Source organism: Photinus pyralis, unplaced genomic scaffold (genome assembly GCF_008802855.1).
Source record: "Photinus pyralis isolate 1611_PpyrPB1 unplaced genomic scaffold, Ppyr1.3 Ppyr1.4_LG5, whole genome shotgun sequence".
Classification (NCBI taxonomy): domain Eukaryota; kingdom Metazoa; phylum Arthropoda; class Insecta; order Coleoptera; family Lampyridae; genus Photinus; species Photinus pyralis.
Window position 1 is genome coordinate 17,190,396 of NW_022170596.1, and position 13,866 is coordinate 17,204,261.

Below are 13,866 nucleotides of genomic sequence, written 5' to 3' on the forward strand. Positions count from 1 at the left end.
TTAATTTAAACATTCAAAGTTGCTAAAGAACATTTTGAAAATATTTTTTTTATTGTGGTTATTTTAGGGGTTGACTTTTGAGAGCAAAACTGTTTAACAAATCATATTATTATGTCCCTTAATGTAATTTGACTCAATTCTAAAAGTACCCTTACCCTTATAAAATATTAAGTTATTTTCCGCATAAGATCATCTTTGGAGTAGAGCAGGGATTCCCAACCAAATTTTTCCAAGAACCCCCTCACCCAGTCGCTGTAATGACGAGGACCCCCACTTAAATTGTGAAGCATTATCATGGTTGAAGAAAAACCTATGAGACTCCACTAGTGGAAGTGCAGTACACTGATCTCAAACTTGCCCTCTCTCTCTCTTACATTGCATAGATCATAAGCTGGATTGGTTGTTTACACTAAAGACGTGTAGTCCGTCTCTTATTTTACACTGATGTGTTTGTGTCACTATGTTGTCACATGAAAAAGTAACATGTTAACAGAAACTGTTTGATAGATCACATGAAAAAAAAAAAAAAAATCTGATTCCTTCGATTTTTTAAAGAATCTTGGTAAATATCAACATTGATTGCTAATTCTGTTTGTCAGCTATAAAGTGTAGATCTGTAAATCCTGACTTGCATTTGAAACAAAGCTTTTTGAAGTTAGTACATGAAACTTTGCATTTTTATCACCAGGAATAGTTTCTATCTCTGCAGATACAAGTAATGTTGTAAGGCCTCATTTATGTTCTGTATGTGTGCCACCCATTGCAGTGAAGAGAATGACATTTTGGACTATCTATTGATATAATATATTACTATACAGTGTGATCTAACTCAAGTTAGTTATTACTGATATTGTTATTTTTGAGGTAACAATGTTGTCTAAATTAGAAAAATAATTGAACATCACGTTTCAACAAAATAAGGAAATGGCGCTTATATTTTTATATATTTGGAAAGAAGATTAAATTATGAGTAACAATTTTATGAATGAACAGTGAACTGATAGCTGAAAGAGCGTTTTTTTTATTATTAGGTGTCTGTTTATAGGTATGGAAAAAAATTATTGCGGGGTCCGACATTATATGAGTGTGAAGTGAGATAGCATACACAACAAACTGAATCGTAACGTTATGTCTCTCTCACACTCATATAATCCTTAATGCGTTTTTTTTTAGCTTTAGACTCATAATAATGTTTTTCCATACCAGTAAATTGACAGACTGATTCTAATGTTTTTTGTTTGATTTTATTTTCCTTTTTTCTATTATGCTGAATTTTCAATCTTTATTTACTTTAACTATTCATTGGTTTGTATCTCTTTTCATCTTTCAAAGTATGTAAAATATACAGGGCGCCTATAAAAAAAAAATGTTATTAAATTTCTGGATGACTGTTCAGCTGTTTCTGGCTGAGGAAAGTGACTAATAACAAAGTTAGCCATAGTGCCGACTTCAGTTGGAAATCAGATTGATGCAATGTATACAATTTTCCACTAGGTGAGAGACCCTTCGCTTGCGAAGTCTGCAAAAATGGTTACGTATCAAAAGCGAGCTTAAAGATACACATGCGGACGCACACCAACGAAAGACCTTTCGTTTGCGACTTCTGTGGAAAAGCTTTCCGGCAGTCTGGGGATTTAACAAGTCACAAGCGTCTACACGGTACTGAAAAACCAATCGAATGTTCAGTTTGCCAGAAAAGGTAAGTGCTATTTTATTCTCGGCAGATTTAACCTTTTTTTTTAGGTTTACAACAGTGATGAAACTGAAATATCACATGCGGAATCACACCGGGGAAAGGCCATACGTATGCAGTGTTTGTGGTAGAGGATTTACCGTAAATACCATTTTATTACGTCATATGCGAGTTCATTCAGGTGAAAGGCCATATGTTTGTGTTACTTGTGGAAAAGCATTTTCACAATCTAGTACTTTAAATACACATATGAAGGTAATATTTCGACCTCACACAGCACGTTAACTAAACTCTTGCATGGAACTATCTTTAGATTATTTTTATTGTGTTCTTTTTGCACAACTTCATGGAAAAAGTAATATACACAATGTGCCCTTTACATTTAACTATGTACCTACAGGAACATCATTCTTAAGAAGTATTTAGCATTGAGCATTCATCAAAAATGTAATTGGATGTGTGGGGAAATTTAAAATGGTCTGGAAAAAATTGAATATCCCCCAGATATTTCATTTGCATCCCTGTTTAGGAATTCGCCATCTTAAAGGAAAAATTTTGGAAAATCTTAGAAAGGGTATACAACTGATGGATGAAAATGTGTTTAGGGGTGAAAATTGGAAAATTGGAAAGCCATACACAAAAACCTACAAAAATTTGTTTGTTCTATTCTCCTATTTGTTATGATTGCTGAGAAAAAATTAAAGAAGAAAATGTTGGGGAATAGCTCTCATACGTACTATTTTGGACCTTCCATTCCTGTGGATAAAATGATTGTTTTAGTCTCTTATACAGTGTGTAAAGCGATGGGGTATACAAGAGGGAATTTTTTTTTTAAATATTGATTTATGAAAAAAATTTATTCTTCATAATATTTTTTGCTTGCTTTGAAAGTACCAATAACGTTTCGATTGTTTATTGGTTTGATAGCAATACTCTATCTTAATTATAATATAGAATGATAACTTTCAATAAAAAAAATTAATTTTATTATTTTTCCAGATTTCTATATATAAATTTTAGATTATCGAAACGTTATTGGTACTTTCAAAGCAAGCAAAACATATCATGAAGAATAAATTTTTTTCATAAATCATTCATAAATATTTAAACAAAAATTCCCCCTTGTATACCCCATCGCTTTACACACTGTATAATCCAATTTTTTAAAACACTGCTATGGTTACTTTTTAGTGACAAAATTAAGAATCATTTTCATCATTTTTATATCCAATTCTTTTCCTAACTTGTCACTAAAAAGGCAAAAATAAAAAAAATTAAATGTTTGTCGAAATCTTTTCAATATTCCGAGCAATATTCATATTGCTCAATTCTTGAGATCCGAACTCAAAATGGGTAAAAGTATTTTCCCTTTAGTTTCTGATCGCACTCCAGATTCTGTTTATGTCTACTTTACAACTTTTTATCCTAATCAACTGGTGGGGCTGCTTTTTTACAAGTGGGGTTCAAGCTATTATGAGGTGCCATCCCGGTACCTACAAAGGGAAACTGATAGGTTTGGACAAAATGTCACTGTTTGGTTGGTCAAAATTTCAAATGCAAAAATTCTCGAAGGGTCAGAAAGGAAGAAGGCGTACTTACTGTTGTTTTGTCTTAAAGATCAGTAAAGTCAGTAAATTAAGTCCAATTAAAAATCGTTTCCAAAGTGCAGTGAAGCAAAATGGAACTAGTAACTACTATTTACAAATTACCACGAACCTCAGTTACATACTTCTCACCAGGGAGTGTTTTTAGACTTAAGAACACAGCATCACATGAGAGGTGTTAAATATGGAATGATAATGCAATGAAAAAACTGACACAAATTGAATTCGCGCAGATGCACTACTGAGTTTGCGCAGTAAGACACTGCTCAAATTAAAAAGGTAGTCAGGGCCGGTCTCTAAAATATTTGGAAGTAGCTACATATTGAGAAAAGTCAGATAACGAAGTGAATTTTGGGTATTCTTTTACATGGACATTAGGGAATAATTTGATGACATTATTCCTTCAAACAAAACAACCGTTAATTGCGTTAATAAGAAGACCGGATCCACTAAAATAGACACAGTTCCTGACTGGATCTGTAAGCTCACACAATGCGCAAGCTCATAAGTGCACCTACATCTGATTCGCACAGAGTAAATTGTGTCATTTTGTTGTCGTGCATCGTTACCCATTCGCGTTCTAGTTTGTGTATATTTTTGTGGGAACGATATAATTATTATATGGTATTATCAAATAAGGTAAGAGAAAGTGAAAATATCAGTGAAAATTCATTTTGATATCTGTTTCCTAAGGAGAGATATGGCGAAATTATGCACATTCACAAATCTAAGTTGCTATATTCATCCAAGCTGGCTGAAACCGAAGTTGCATTCAACTCCTTAAAAGGATGTTCCCTTTCCCCAGCCCTCATATTTTATGAACTAGAGCTGCTTTTTTTTCCTTAATGCAGACCTGCACAAAATTATTTTGGATTAATTATTGTTAAAGTTGAGAATAAATATTCTGCTAATAATTTCGATTTTTATTTATAACTTGAGGTTATTGATTTCGAACTTTAAAATGTTCATCATCAGATCTGTGCGTCATCAAATTGCTGAGTAAAATTAAAAGATGCATATAGTATGGATCTGTAATGAACGAACAACATAATGGCAACGAATATTACGAATGGCAGTTGGCGTTGAAGTGTGCCCTCTAGCGGCAAACCTTGAAACTTGAAATAATTTCCAGCGATTTCTCTTTACCTTTTTTGTTAACAAAATCTTGTTTTCCAAGCTGTGTGCTGATTCTGTAGAGATGGGCTGTGACCTTTATTAATAGGACACCCTGTACTCATATATATTACTTCTTCTATGATCATTTTTAAGAGTGTGTGTGCATTAAAAACATGTTATTTATAGCTTCACATTATAATAAAAGTGGATTATTTTAGGTCCACGCCCCTTCTCCAAAATACAACACTCAAGAGACACAATCAAGAATGCCAAAATTTTCATCTACAAACGAAGTCAAATTTCATCCTAACAATGACCAGACAAACAACAGGTTAATGCAACCCACTGACAATCGCATGATGCAACCAGAACCGCCTCGCATGATGCAACAAGACACAAGTAGAATGATATCAAATGATGGATCAAGAATTATAAACGACGCCCATTTATTGACTGATCATCGTGTACTTTTAAACGATGCCACCAGACTTCATTTAGTTAACGTTAGTGAACCGCCAAGACTCCTAGTGAACGATAACACAAGGCTGTTGACGACTAACGACAATAGATTGCTCACTAACGACAATACGCGCCTGCTGGCGAATATGACCGATAATAATAGATTGCTGACGAATGATAACACCCGTTTACTAACAAATGATAACGCTCGACATTTGGCGGTTATCGAGAGTTCTCGCATTTTAGCAGATAAGTATTTGGCAAATTATGATCCATATCATCGGGGACATCTTTAGATTTCAACTGAATAGGACAAATGCTCTAATTAAAACATCAATATTAATAATTTTGTTTCATTTTAATTAACTGACATCCAGTTTTATATTACGTAAGTATAGTAGTGTAGTTCTTATTTTATTATTTATACAATATGTGTATAAAGACTTGCGTCTCTGTTTCACCGTGACTCCCTCTCTGACCTCGGCACTGCGCAACCGCAAGCCCGCTATAATTTGATTTTGCGTTGAACTGTAAGGGCATTGAGTAATTAAATATGAGTCCTTCACTCAACGGTTAGGGTAAGGGGTAAAAAGCTACGAGCAAAAAATGTACTCGTAGGGGTAAATAGTAAACATAACCTCTGCCAGCCACAGAAGACTTGTGAATATTTTTAGTGTGTCTAAGTAGATTGCACTGTTTAGTAAATGTCTTTCCACATAATGTACAAATGAAGACATATCTGTGAATTAAAAATTAAACATGCAAACAGCTGAGCGGAACTAATTATTAGGTACAATCAACAATATTCATTTTTAGTATGTGGAACCCTTACCTCTTCTTTAACTTATTTGCGTTCTCGTTCATTATTACTTCGTGTTTGCATAACACCGTAAATAAAAGAACGTGTTTTATTTATGGCACAACACTACACAATAATTTTTTTGCGTAATCAGCAGGAAACGTGGTAATATAAACAAAACAAACCCTTGCACGTTGCGCGTTAGGGCAAATTCAAGTGCTTGCGTCTGCGCGTTGCTGAGGGAGTCACGGTGAAACAGAGACGCAAGAGTGTATAAAGTACGTTACCTTTTTTAGTCTCGTGTGCTAATTTGTGAACACCAAAACCTCTGTTGAGGGCCAGTATTCTAAAACACGCATAATTATCTATTCTTCATTAAGCTAAAGCTAGTGTGAATTTTATTAGTGTGATTTAATCAATTAGTTACGGTAGGTTTTTATTTAATATCTCGCTCATTTATTTTTTATTTATCCCCCCAATTAATTTAATTAAAGATTCTTGTCAATTTAATGAATTCCATGCATAAAAGGTAAGTGAAGTTTAACTTTGCAGTACAGTAGCAGCTTGACGTAAATTTCATTTAGTTTACACTTGCACTGGCACTTTATGTAGCGATAGAGGATACATAAGTTTGTAATGCAACACAATATTTATTTCACCCAAGTTTGCAATTAAACGTTGCTTTAAAAAATACATGAGAATAGAAAATATTGTACCCAATTATTTAAATGAATTTTCACAGTAATGAAGCAATGTAAACATAGTGTTCATTAAAGAGAATTCTGTGATAAAGAACACCCAGTGTAACGCAGTAAGTCAAGCTTTATAAGTGCAGTAGCTGTGAGCAGCTCTTCGATCATGTCTTATGAGCCAAAAGTCACAATTTACAAATTTTCCCAGTTTTTAAGTCACTAAAAATTTTCGATTCAATATTATAGTATTTGGTTATATACAGGGTCCTACGTCATACATGGTCAAAATTATTAAAAAAATATCTTGTGCAAATATCAACTATAGATGTTTGCACATCTACAGAAATTATTTTTGAGTGTGGGTGGTGTCCAATTTTTAGGGTGTCATAATATAATTTTTTTAAATAATAATAATAATGTCATATGTCTTTATTCTCTTCTACTCCTACCATACAAATATTAAAAAGAAAGTTTCATTTCTAAAACTTAGCAAATAAATTTGATTTTATGGTTTGCAAAGTTAAAAAAACAAATCAGGTGTTGAAAAAGAAAAGATTTAAGTATCATTGCAAGTAGAACACCATGTTTATTTTTACAAGTTCCAATGTCATTTGATAACCTCTACATGGAAACTTTTTGTTTTTTTTTTGTCAACGTTGCCATCTTATTAATTTTTTTCCGAATAATTCCCCTTAACCCTTACTTTGATGATTCGTAGCCACTTTGATTTTGAAGTTAAGAAATACATTTGCTCAATAATGTTAATCTGAGTAAAGGGTAGCACTTTGATAATGAGAAAGTTGGATTTAGTGATGCAGGGTGTTCTCACGGAAATGACAAAATTTCCAAACATCGATGTGCTATAAGTATTCTTTTTCAAATGGAACCACTATTTTATTTCGCTATTCAATTATCTGTTGTGTTCTCTTCAATTTTTGTAAGTGTCCTGTGCAGTTTTTAGGTTATTCTCTATTTTTCACAAACATACCTACCCATTAATTAATTTCGGGCGATCAAAAATGAGTTGCTGTCGAGTCGCCTTTGGAAGTTCAAGTTAAATATGATTTCCCATGTAAACAAAAATTCCAAAGGTGACTCGACAGCAACTCATTTTTGATCGCACAGTATTTATACATTGATGAATTCCAAATATTTGTAAAATGTGAGAAATATTCAACCGTATCATAGTAATACAAAAGCACTCTATCGAAAATCTTCAAGGTGTTAACTTATTCCGCGCAATAGTTGACTCATCCTGTACATGACAAAGGTATAGTTTATAATCTGTTTGAATTATCGTAAAACCCTAGTCAGTTTTATTTATTGTGCATTATCGCATTATCACATTACCAATACAACTTTTTTTTAAAATCTTCAAAAAATAAAGATTTTTTGTTCCTCTTTAATTGAATATTGGGGAGTTAATTGTTTTTTTTTATTTATCTTCATTACAAGATTTACTTTATGAAGTGTTGCAGATAGACATTATCCAAAATAGAAAGATTAATTCTAAAACGTCAAAATAATAGTTAACCACTACTACATAAATCTGTACCTATAAATAGCCAATTGTACCAACTGCTGGTAAACTTAATGGAGAGTTATTACTATGGTAATAATTATCTTCATGAAAATGATCAGTTAGTTAAATATAACTGTATTGACATTAATCTCAGTGGAAGTCATCTGTCAGTTAAGTTTATTAGCAGTTGATAATAGTAGTCTTTAAATGCAAATTTCGTTTTGGTTAGGTTAGTAGAATTGCAGAGCGAAGGAAATAGGTTTCATCAAAACCCCATTTTAATTTATTTCTAATTTTTGTGTGTGCGAGTGTGTAATTTTAGTGCTTGAACGATGACTAATAATAAGTAGTAATAAGGATCAACACTTCCATTTGTAGTAAAACATATCGTACATATTAATTAGAAAGAAGTAGCCTTAATTATTTTTGTATTGTACCATGTATGTGCTATCTGTATTTTTTATGTTCCTGGAGATTACTCCTAAACTTGTACTACTTACTATAGGTAGATTATTGTAAGGTAGCTGATAGAGCCGAGCATTATTCTGTAAAGACTTTGTGTTTAATTACAGTAAACGTAAAAATTAGTTTGAATGCAGTACACAACCATGATCATATTTTCTAAATACGTAGCGGCAAAGCCTTGTGCACAAATTGAAAATAAACACTTTTTATATCAGTGAATTTCTTTATCTTATTAGTGATAGATAATTACAGGGGGACCATTAACTTCTACTTATATATCATAGCTTAATTTGTTTACGTCAATGGGAAACCTACTGTTACAGGTTCATTTTTAAAATGTGTAAAAAGTTGCTATTAATTCAATTTTTATTGGGGTTTGTGTTTAAATGTGGTCGGCCACTTAAAGGTAAGTGTAAAATTCGATTAATTTTGAAGGTATTTAGTTACTCTGAATGTCACAAATGCCCAGCATAGGTTTAGATATAATTGTGCATTTGAAATAATCCGTCAAGATACAAATGATTTTTTAATTATAATTTTGTTTGATGTGGTTTGGAATAACATCAAACAAAATTATAAAAATGTATGGATCCTGATAGTTACCTACTGAAAATCGATTTTGTAATTACTTGTTTGAATGTGCATGCTCTATTTGATCTGTTCCTTAAAGACCCTACGTCCTTGTCTAGAAAAATTTAGGAAAATATACCAATTTCTGAATTTTTCGTTTTCTTTCATTAGAAACATGTATGGGTAATAATAATAATACTTAGGAAAAATCGGTCCACACAATTTCAACAATTGATTTCAGTCATAGGTTCTACATTGGCCCTTATTAAGAACCCGACATAATCTTGCGATAGTACTTTTGCCTGTTTCCCGTCCATGTGATAACTCTTGAATGGTAAGTAGATCCTAGATCCTTGAACTTGGTATACAGGGTCCTCTTGGTCGAATCCTATTCAATGTAGTCAAAAAGTCACCAAAGTTTCAGATAAAGATTTTCAATAATTTGTTGGGACTCTTATACAGTGCCTAAATTTGAACTTTATAGATATTTTGGATACATATTCGGCCGATTTGTGTAGCTTTAGCAGATTCGACTTATTAACTAACCTTTAAATTATCTTTTAAGTGAATGCGCTATCCAGCAGTATATAATCAAAGGCTGCGCGCGAATGCTTTAGCTTATAGGTCAACGCGTATTTCGCGCGGCGCTCATAATGATTTAAATAGGCTGGGGGTATTTGACTTGTATATTTAAGAATTGAAAATAGGAGATTTGTATGTTCAGTGTTAAAATTTACCCACTGTCTACTCCTATATTGTATCAGTGTATTAAAAGCATGCACAGTTATTTTTATTTATTTAAGTTGATGAACGAATTGAATATTCATATTCGATACCACAGCACTCGAGCTACACCTATGTGTCTATCAACAACCCACAATGGGGTAAGTACCACACGATACGTTACCATTTTAGATAACCTTCATCTGTTAGTAACGCAAAAACCAACAAATTACGACCACTGGCTAACAAGCACTTACGTTCCGCAGTGGAGTAAGTTTTAAATTTATAAGTATTATACAAATTAATTTTGCCATTTTTCATGTAGCTACTCCGAAACCGACCAGCACAGTGCACCAGAGCTATATCACTCAGAGTAAGCAAAAACGTTGAGTTGCGCAATGAAAACGCTAGTGTTGTAGCTACACCAAAACCGGTAGATAATGCAAATGTTGCCAACAACACTGGTCTCTCGGGATGCGGAGGTCGTGGCGGGTATTATTTCAATCGTATCATAGGAGGAACAAGCGCTACGCCAGGTGCTTAGATCAGTTTTACTTCTTGGTAAATTAAACACAATTTGTAGGCGAATTTCCGTGGCAGGTGTCAATTCAAGTAGACGACGGAAGACAATTACATCATATTTGTGGAGGTGCTATTTTGTCAGAGCACTGGGTCATCACGGCTGGACATTGCGTTAGTCAAGTGCCTGTATCATCCTTGTCTATTGTAGGAGGAGACCACAATCTTTATGTATTGGAAGGTAAATCGTACATGTCGTTTTTCTATGGGTACATATGTTCTTTCAGGAACCGAACAACGCCGAGGCATTGTTAACGTTTTCACAACTTTCTTCGATCTGGCTACATTTAGGAATGATATAGCGCTGCTAAAAGTAAACAGTCCGTTAATACTGAAATCGGGTTCTAGGGCGTCCGCCATTTGTCTACCTGAAAAACATGATAAATTTCAAGGTGTTGTAATTGGGTGCATGTACAAATTCGTGCACTGAGAAATAATGTGATATACTCTTATTTCTGCTTGTAGGACTAGCTACAGTATCAGGCTGGGGTCGTATGACAGAGGCAGGGAATTCTCCTCAAACATTACAACAAGTGACATTACCCTTTATCGACAAATATTCTTGTAGAGCGAGATATCAGCAAGTTGGATTTTCACAATATCTCAGTGAATGTCAACTATGTGCTGGAACTCCTTACGGGGGCAAAGATGCTTGTCAGGTATGTAAAAAAGATTATGGTACTATAGATGTCTCAAATAGGTACAATAAAATTGTAATTCCTGTAAGATTACACCAGCGGATAGGTGAATGTTGTTGAAATCAGACCATCTGTCAGTATAATTTTGTAATAAATTTTACTTGTGACAGGGCAGATAGATGTTCATATTTTTGAAACTTTGCTTATATAGCAAACTGAAAGACTAGAAAAAATCACGAGAGCGTTTTTGAAGTCTAAAAGGCGTATCATATTTCAAGGAAATGCGTCGCATCGGCTTTGATTACTTATCACTGGTGACTAATTTTAGCGAATTGATGGCGCCCCGATGTATGGAATACTCGCTACATTACAATGAATATTACAATTTCTTAAATATATAAATATAAAAGAATACATGTACATATAAAAAGACCTGAAAAGGGCCTAAAAAACATACGAGCGCGAATTCACTTCGGCAGCGATGTTGGAAATGCAATTAAACATGCTTCAATTTGCTTACATACTTAGCAAACGGAAAGTTTTCTAGAAAAAAATCACTGAACGTTCTCGAAGTGTTTTCGAGGACGTTTGAGAACTTGATTTACCCATTTCATATGTAAACCAGCCTAGAAGCTCTGATTGCACATAGAAAACTACGGAACAGGCTCAAAGAGCTTGAATGGAGAGATTATACAATCGCAAAGCGACTATGCACCTTTGTCAGTGAGCAAAACATTGCTTCAAAAAATATGTTTTCTATACTATTTTCAAAGAAGAGGATTCTACAAGTAGTAGATACTGTATAGTAATACAGATAGTGTATCAATTTTCATTAAAAAGTAGACTACTTATTTGATACATATTCCTAAGAAACGTTTTCGATTCTAGGGAGATTCTGGTGGACCTTTAGTATGCGCCAAGGACAGCGGACAATATTTTCTTTGCGGAATAGTCAGTTGGGGAATTGGATGTGCTAGACCTGATTACCCTGGCGTTTATACCGAGGTAGGTTCTGTGCACATGGCTATAAAGGAGGGTATTTCGAGTTATCATTTTGTAGGTGTCATGTTTTGTGGATTGGATAAAAAATACTATGGCACAAAATTGGTAGCAGCATAGAATTGTGTCTACACACAACAATCTATTATAGTATTCTTGGTAGAAAATGTTTTTTCAAATAAAAGATTACACTATTACTTAAGTAAACATCTATTGTCTTCCCAGAAGATAACCCAACAAATATGTATAAATTCACAAAAATTTGTCTATAAATAACAATTAAAAATCACTAACACGTCCTTTCCTCTCCCAGTCTCCGTACCTTGTCGGTTCAGGCCCTCTAGGACCGCCTACTTCACCGGTATGTGGATTTGTATTGTTAGGCCATGGAGGTAAGGGTTCCTTTTCTTGGTGTGGATGTGGTCCTTCAAGTTCTTCTAGTTTAGTTATCGGTGTCTTCTCTCGTCGTAACTTCTCTCGAAATTCTTGCATTCTGGGAGACAACGGCTTATCATTTGAAGATGAAGACCTCTGTAAAACATCTGTTTCGGGTTCGCATCAACTATCATGACATAAGATTTACACCTTTTTGATTTTCTTGTTAATCAGCATTAAAGGAAAAAAGTACGAACAAGATGGCAAAACTGCCAAAATTATAAGTATACTCATGCAATCACTAGAAGCTTGAAATTAAAATTATCAAAATGAAATAGGATTGCATGAAAAGAAAGTAGAACAAATGTGACTGAACTTTCATTGCAAATTTTGGCAATGCGAATTGGGGTCACTGACAAACCAAGCTCAAGCAACAAGATTTGTTATGGAATTTGCTTTAAATGTTGAGAAGCAATTTCATTGTATCGCATACTTTACCTGATATTTGAGCTGGTTTGGGAAGGAAAGTAGAATTCTTGGAGTGGCGAAGCAGGTACATCATGAGACTCATTTTAAGCAAATGACACTAAAATTATAGCTGCATAATATTGACGACTGCGAACGTGTTTTGTTTATTTCACTGACATGAGAGGGAGGTTAGATTCAGTTTGCTTTATTTACATTTGTAAATTTTACTATTCTATGGTTTTGGCAACATTCGTCATGCACGTCACCCAGTGTGGGAGCGTTCCAAGGATGCCCTTTCTTGGTACACAAAAATACGTGCGCTTTCGTTCCGTGGAGGCGCTTCTGACTTCTGAGAATCGCTTCGCGCTACTTAAATGTGGTGCTGCAAATCGCCAGTTGAGTATAAAATGTGAATACTCCCCCAAATTGTTATTACAGTCCAATACTGCACGTCGGCGTCAAAGCATTTCTTGTTGCAATATAGCGAACACTTATACACCTTGGCATCCTTCTATGTACTAAACCCATTGAGTTATTGAGTAATTAATCACTCAACGCTAAAACGAAGAAAAATTAATGAGAGGGTCCCTATTCTCGTATTGCGTGGACACAAGAGTTGTGTGGTCCGCACGAGATGAGGAAGCAACATAGGTACAGTCAAGAATCGGAACTGTATTAGGTACTACCTCCAAGGAGGAAACGTTTAGTCGAACATTCAAGGCAACATCATATACTTAGGTAATACAATTCTATGTGAATACATAGATATATAGGTACGCAATAAAATAATATAAAGGCATAACCGCCTGTACAAAATAACATGATTCAGAATAAACAAAAGCTTGAGCACACCATACTGTAATAACCAATGAATAATGAATACCTTATTTATTGGCAATAACCAAATATCAGCATTTTATGCAAAATGTAAATATCAAATTGAGACATGACATACGAAGATTGATGATTACTACGAGAAGTCGAGAAATAAGTAATAAAACAACTATTAAGTACCGACTGGCTGTAATTACACTTTTAAAACAGAACAAATAACCCACGTTCCTCTCTCTTAACAACTTTCATAGCCAAAATCCCTATTGCCCTGCATTTGCTGTACCATAGAAAGCCTATTGTGTTCCTCATACAATACAATTAGCTACAGAC

The 13,866-nt window shown here is 34.1% G+C and overlaps 3 protein-coding genes across 5 annotated transcripts; 2 read left to right on the forward strand and 1 right to left on the reverse strand.

Moving 5' to 3' along the window:
* The first annotated feature begins 14 nt into the window (after positions 1 to 14).
* Positions 15 to 8,564, forward strand: LOC116171895 (zinc finger protein 250-like). Of its 3 annotated transcripts, XR_004145557.1 has the most exons (4): positions 541 to 1,699; positions 1,744 to 1,948; positions 4,632 to 5,260; positions 5,968 to 8,564. XR_004145557.1 is itself a non-coding variant. In XM_031488926.1 (3 exons), the coding sequence occupies exons 1-3, from the start codon at positions 1,563 to 1,565 to the stop codon at positions 5,166 to 5,168; spliced, it is 765 nt and encodes a 254-aa protein (XP_031344786.1). In that variant the 5' UTR covers positions 15 to 1,562; the 3' UTR covers positions 5,169 to 8,564. The 3 variants fall into 3 exon arrangements, 2 of the variants coding, with proteins under 2 accessions (XP_031344786.1, XP_031344785.1); XM_031488926.1 differs by having other exon boundaries at positions 15 to 1,699; positions 1,744 to 1,834; positions 4,632 to 8,564; XM_031488925.1 differs by having other exon boundaries at positions 4,632 to 8,564.
* LOC116171891 (trypsin-1-like) lies at positions 8,558 to 12,056 on the forward strand. Its single transcript, XM_031488923.1, has 10 exons — positions 8,558 to 8,756; positions 9,724 to 9,804; positions 9,854 to 9,913; positions 9,969 to 10,016; positions 10,063 to 10,179; positions 10,227 to 10,403; positions 10,450 to 10,614; positions 10,688 to 10,881; positions 11,749 to 11,865; positions 11,921 to 12,056. Exons 1-10 carry the CDS (start codon positions 8,687 to 8,689, stop codon positions 11,969 to 11,971), a joined length of 1,080 nt encoding a protein of 359 aa, XP_031344783.1. The 5' UTR covers positions 8,558 to 8,686; the 3' UTR covers positions 11,972 to 12,056.
* On the reverse strand, positions 12,052 to 12,915 carry LOC116171897 (succinate dehydrogenase assembly factor 4, mitochondrial-like). The gene is made up of 2 exons (XM_031488929.1): positions 12,733 to 12,915; positions 12,052 to 12,401 (listed from the first exon to the last, which is right to left on the reverse strand). The coding sequence occupies exons 1-2, from the start codon at positions 12,803 to 12,805 to the stop codon at positions 12,139 to 12,141; spliced, it is 336 nt and encodes a 111-aa protein (XP_031344789.1). The 5' UTR covers positions 12,806 to 12,915; the 3' UTR covers positions 12,052 to 12,138.
* Positions 12,916 to 13,866: the final 951 nt, after the last annotated feature.

Coding starts and splice junctions, on each gene's coding strand:
- LOC116171897 (XM_031488929.1), bottom strand. CDS start 12,805: ATGAGTCTCATGATGTACCTGCTTCGCCACTCCAAGAATTCTACTTTC. Junction 12,402..12,732: donor CAAACCAGCTCAAATATCAG/GTAAAGTATGCG, acceptor AACCCGAAACAG/ATGTTTTACAGAGGTCTTCA.
- LOC116171891 (XM_031488923.1), top strand. CDS start 8,687: ATGTGTAAAAAGTTGCTATTAATTCAATTTTTATTGGGGTTTGTGTTT. Junction 10,017..10,062: donor CCAGAGCTATATCACTCAGA/GTAAGCAAAAAC, acceptor CTAGTGTTGTAG/CTACACCAAAACCGGTAGAT. Junction 11,866..11,920: donor ACCCTGGCGTTTATACCGAG/GTAGGTTCTGTG, acceptor ATCATTTTGTAG/GTGTCATGTTTTGTGGATTG.
- LOC116171895 (XM_031488925.1), top strand. CDS start 1,563: ATGCGGACGCACACCAACGAAAGACCTTTCGTTTGCGACTTCTGTGGA. Junction 1,700..1,743: donor TGTTCAGTTTGCCAGAAAAG/GTAAGTGCTATT, acceptor CTTTTTTTTTAG/GTTTACAACAGTGATGAAAC. Junction 1,949..4,631: donor CTTTAAATACACATATGAAG/GTAATATTTCGA, acceptor GGATTATTTTAG/GTCCACGCCCCTTCTCCAAA.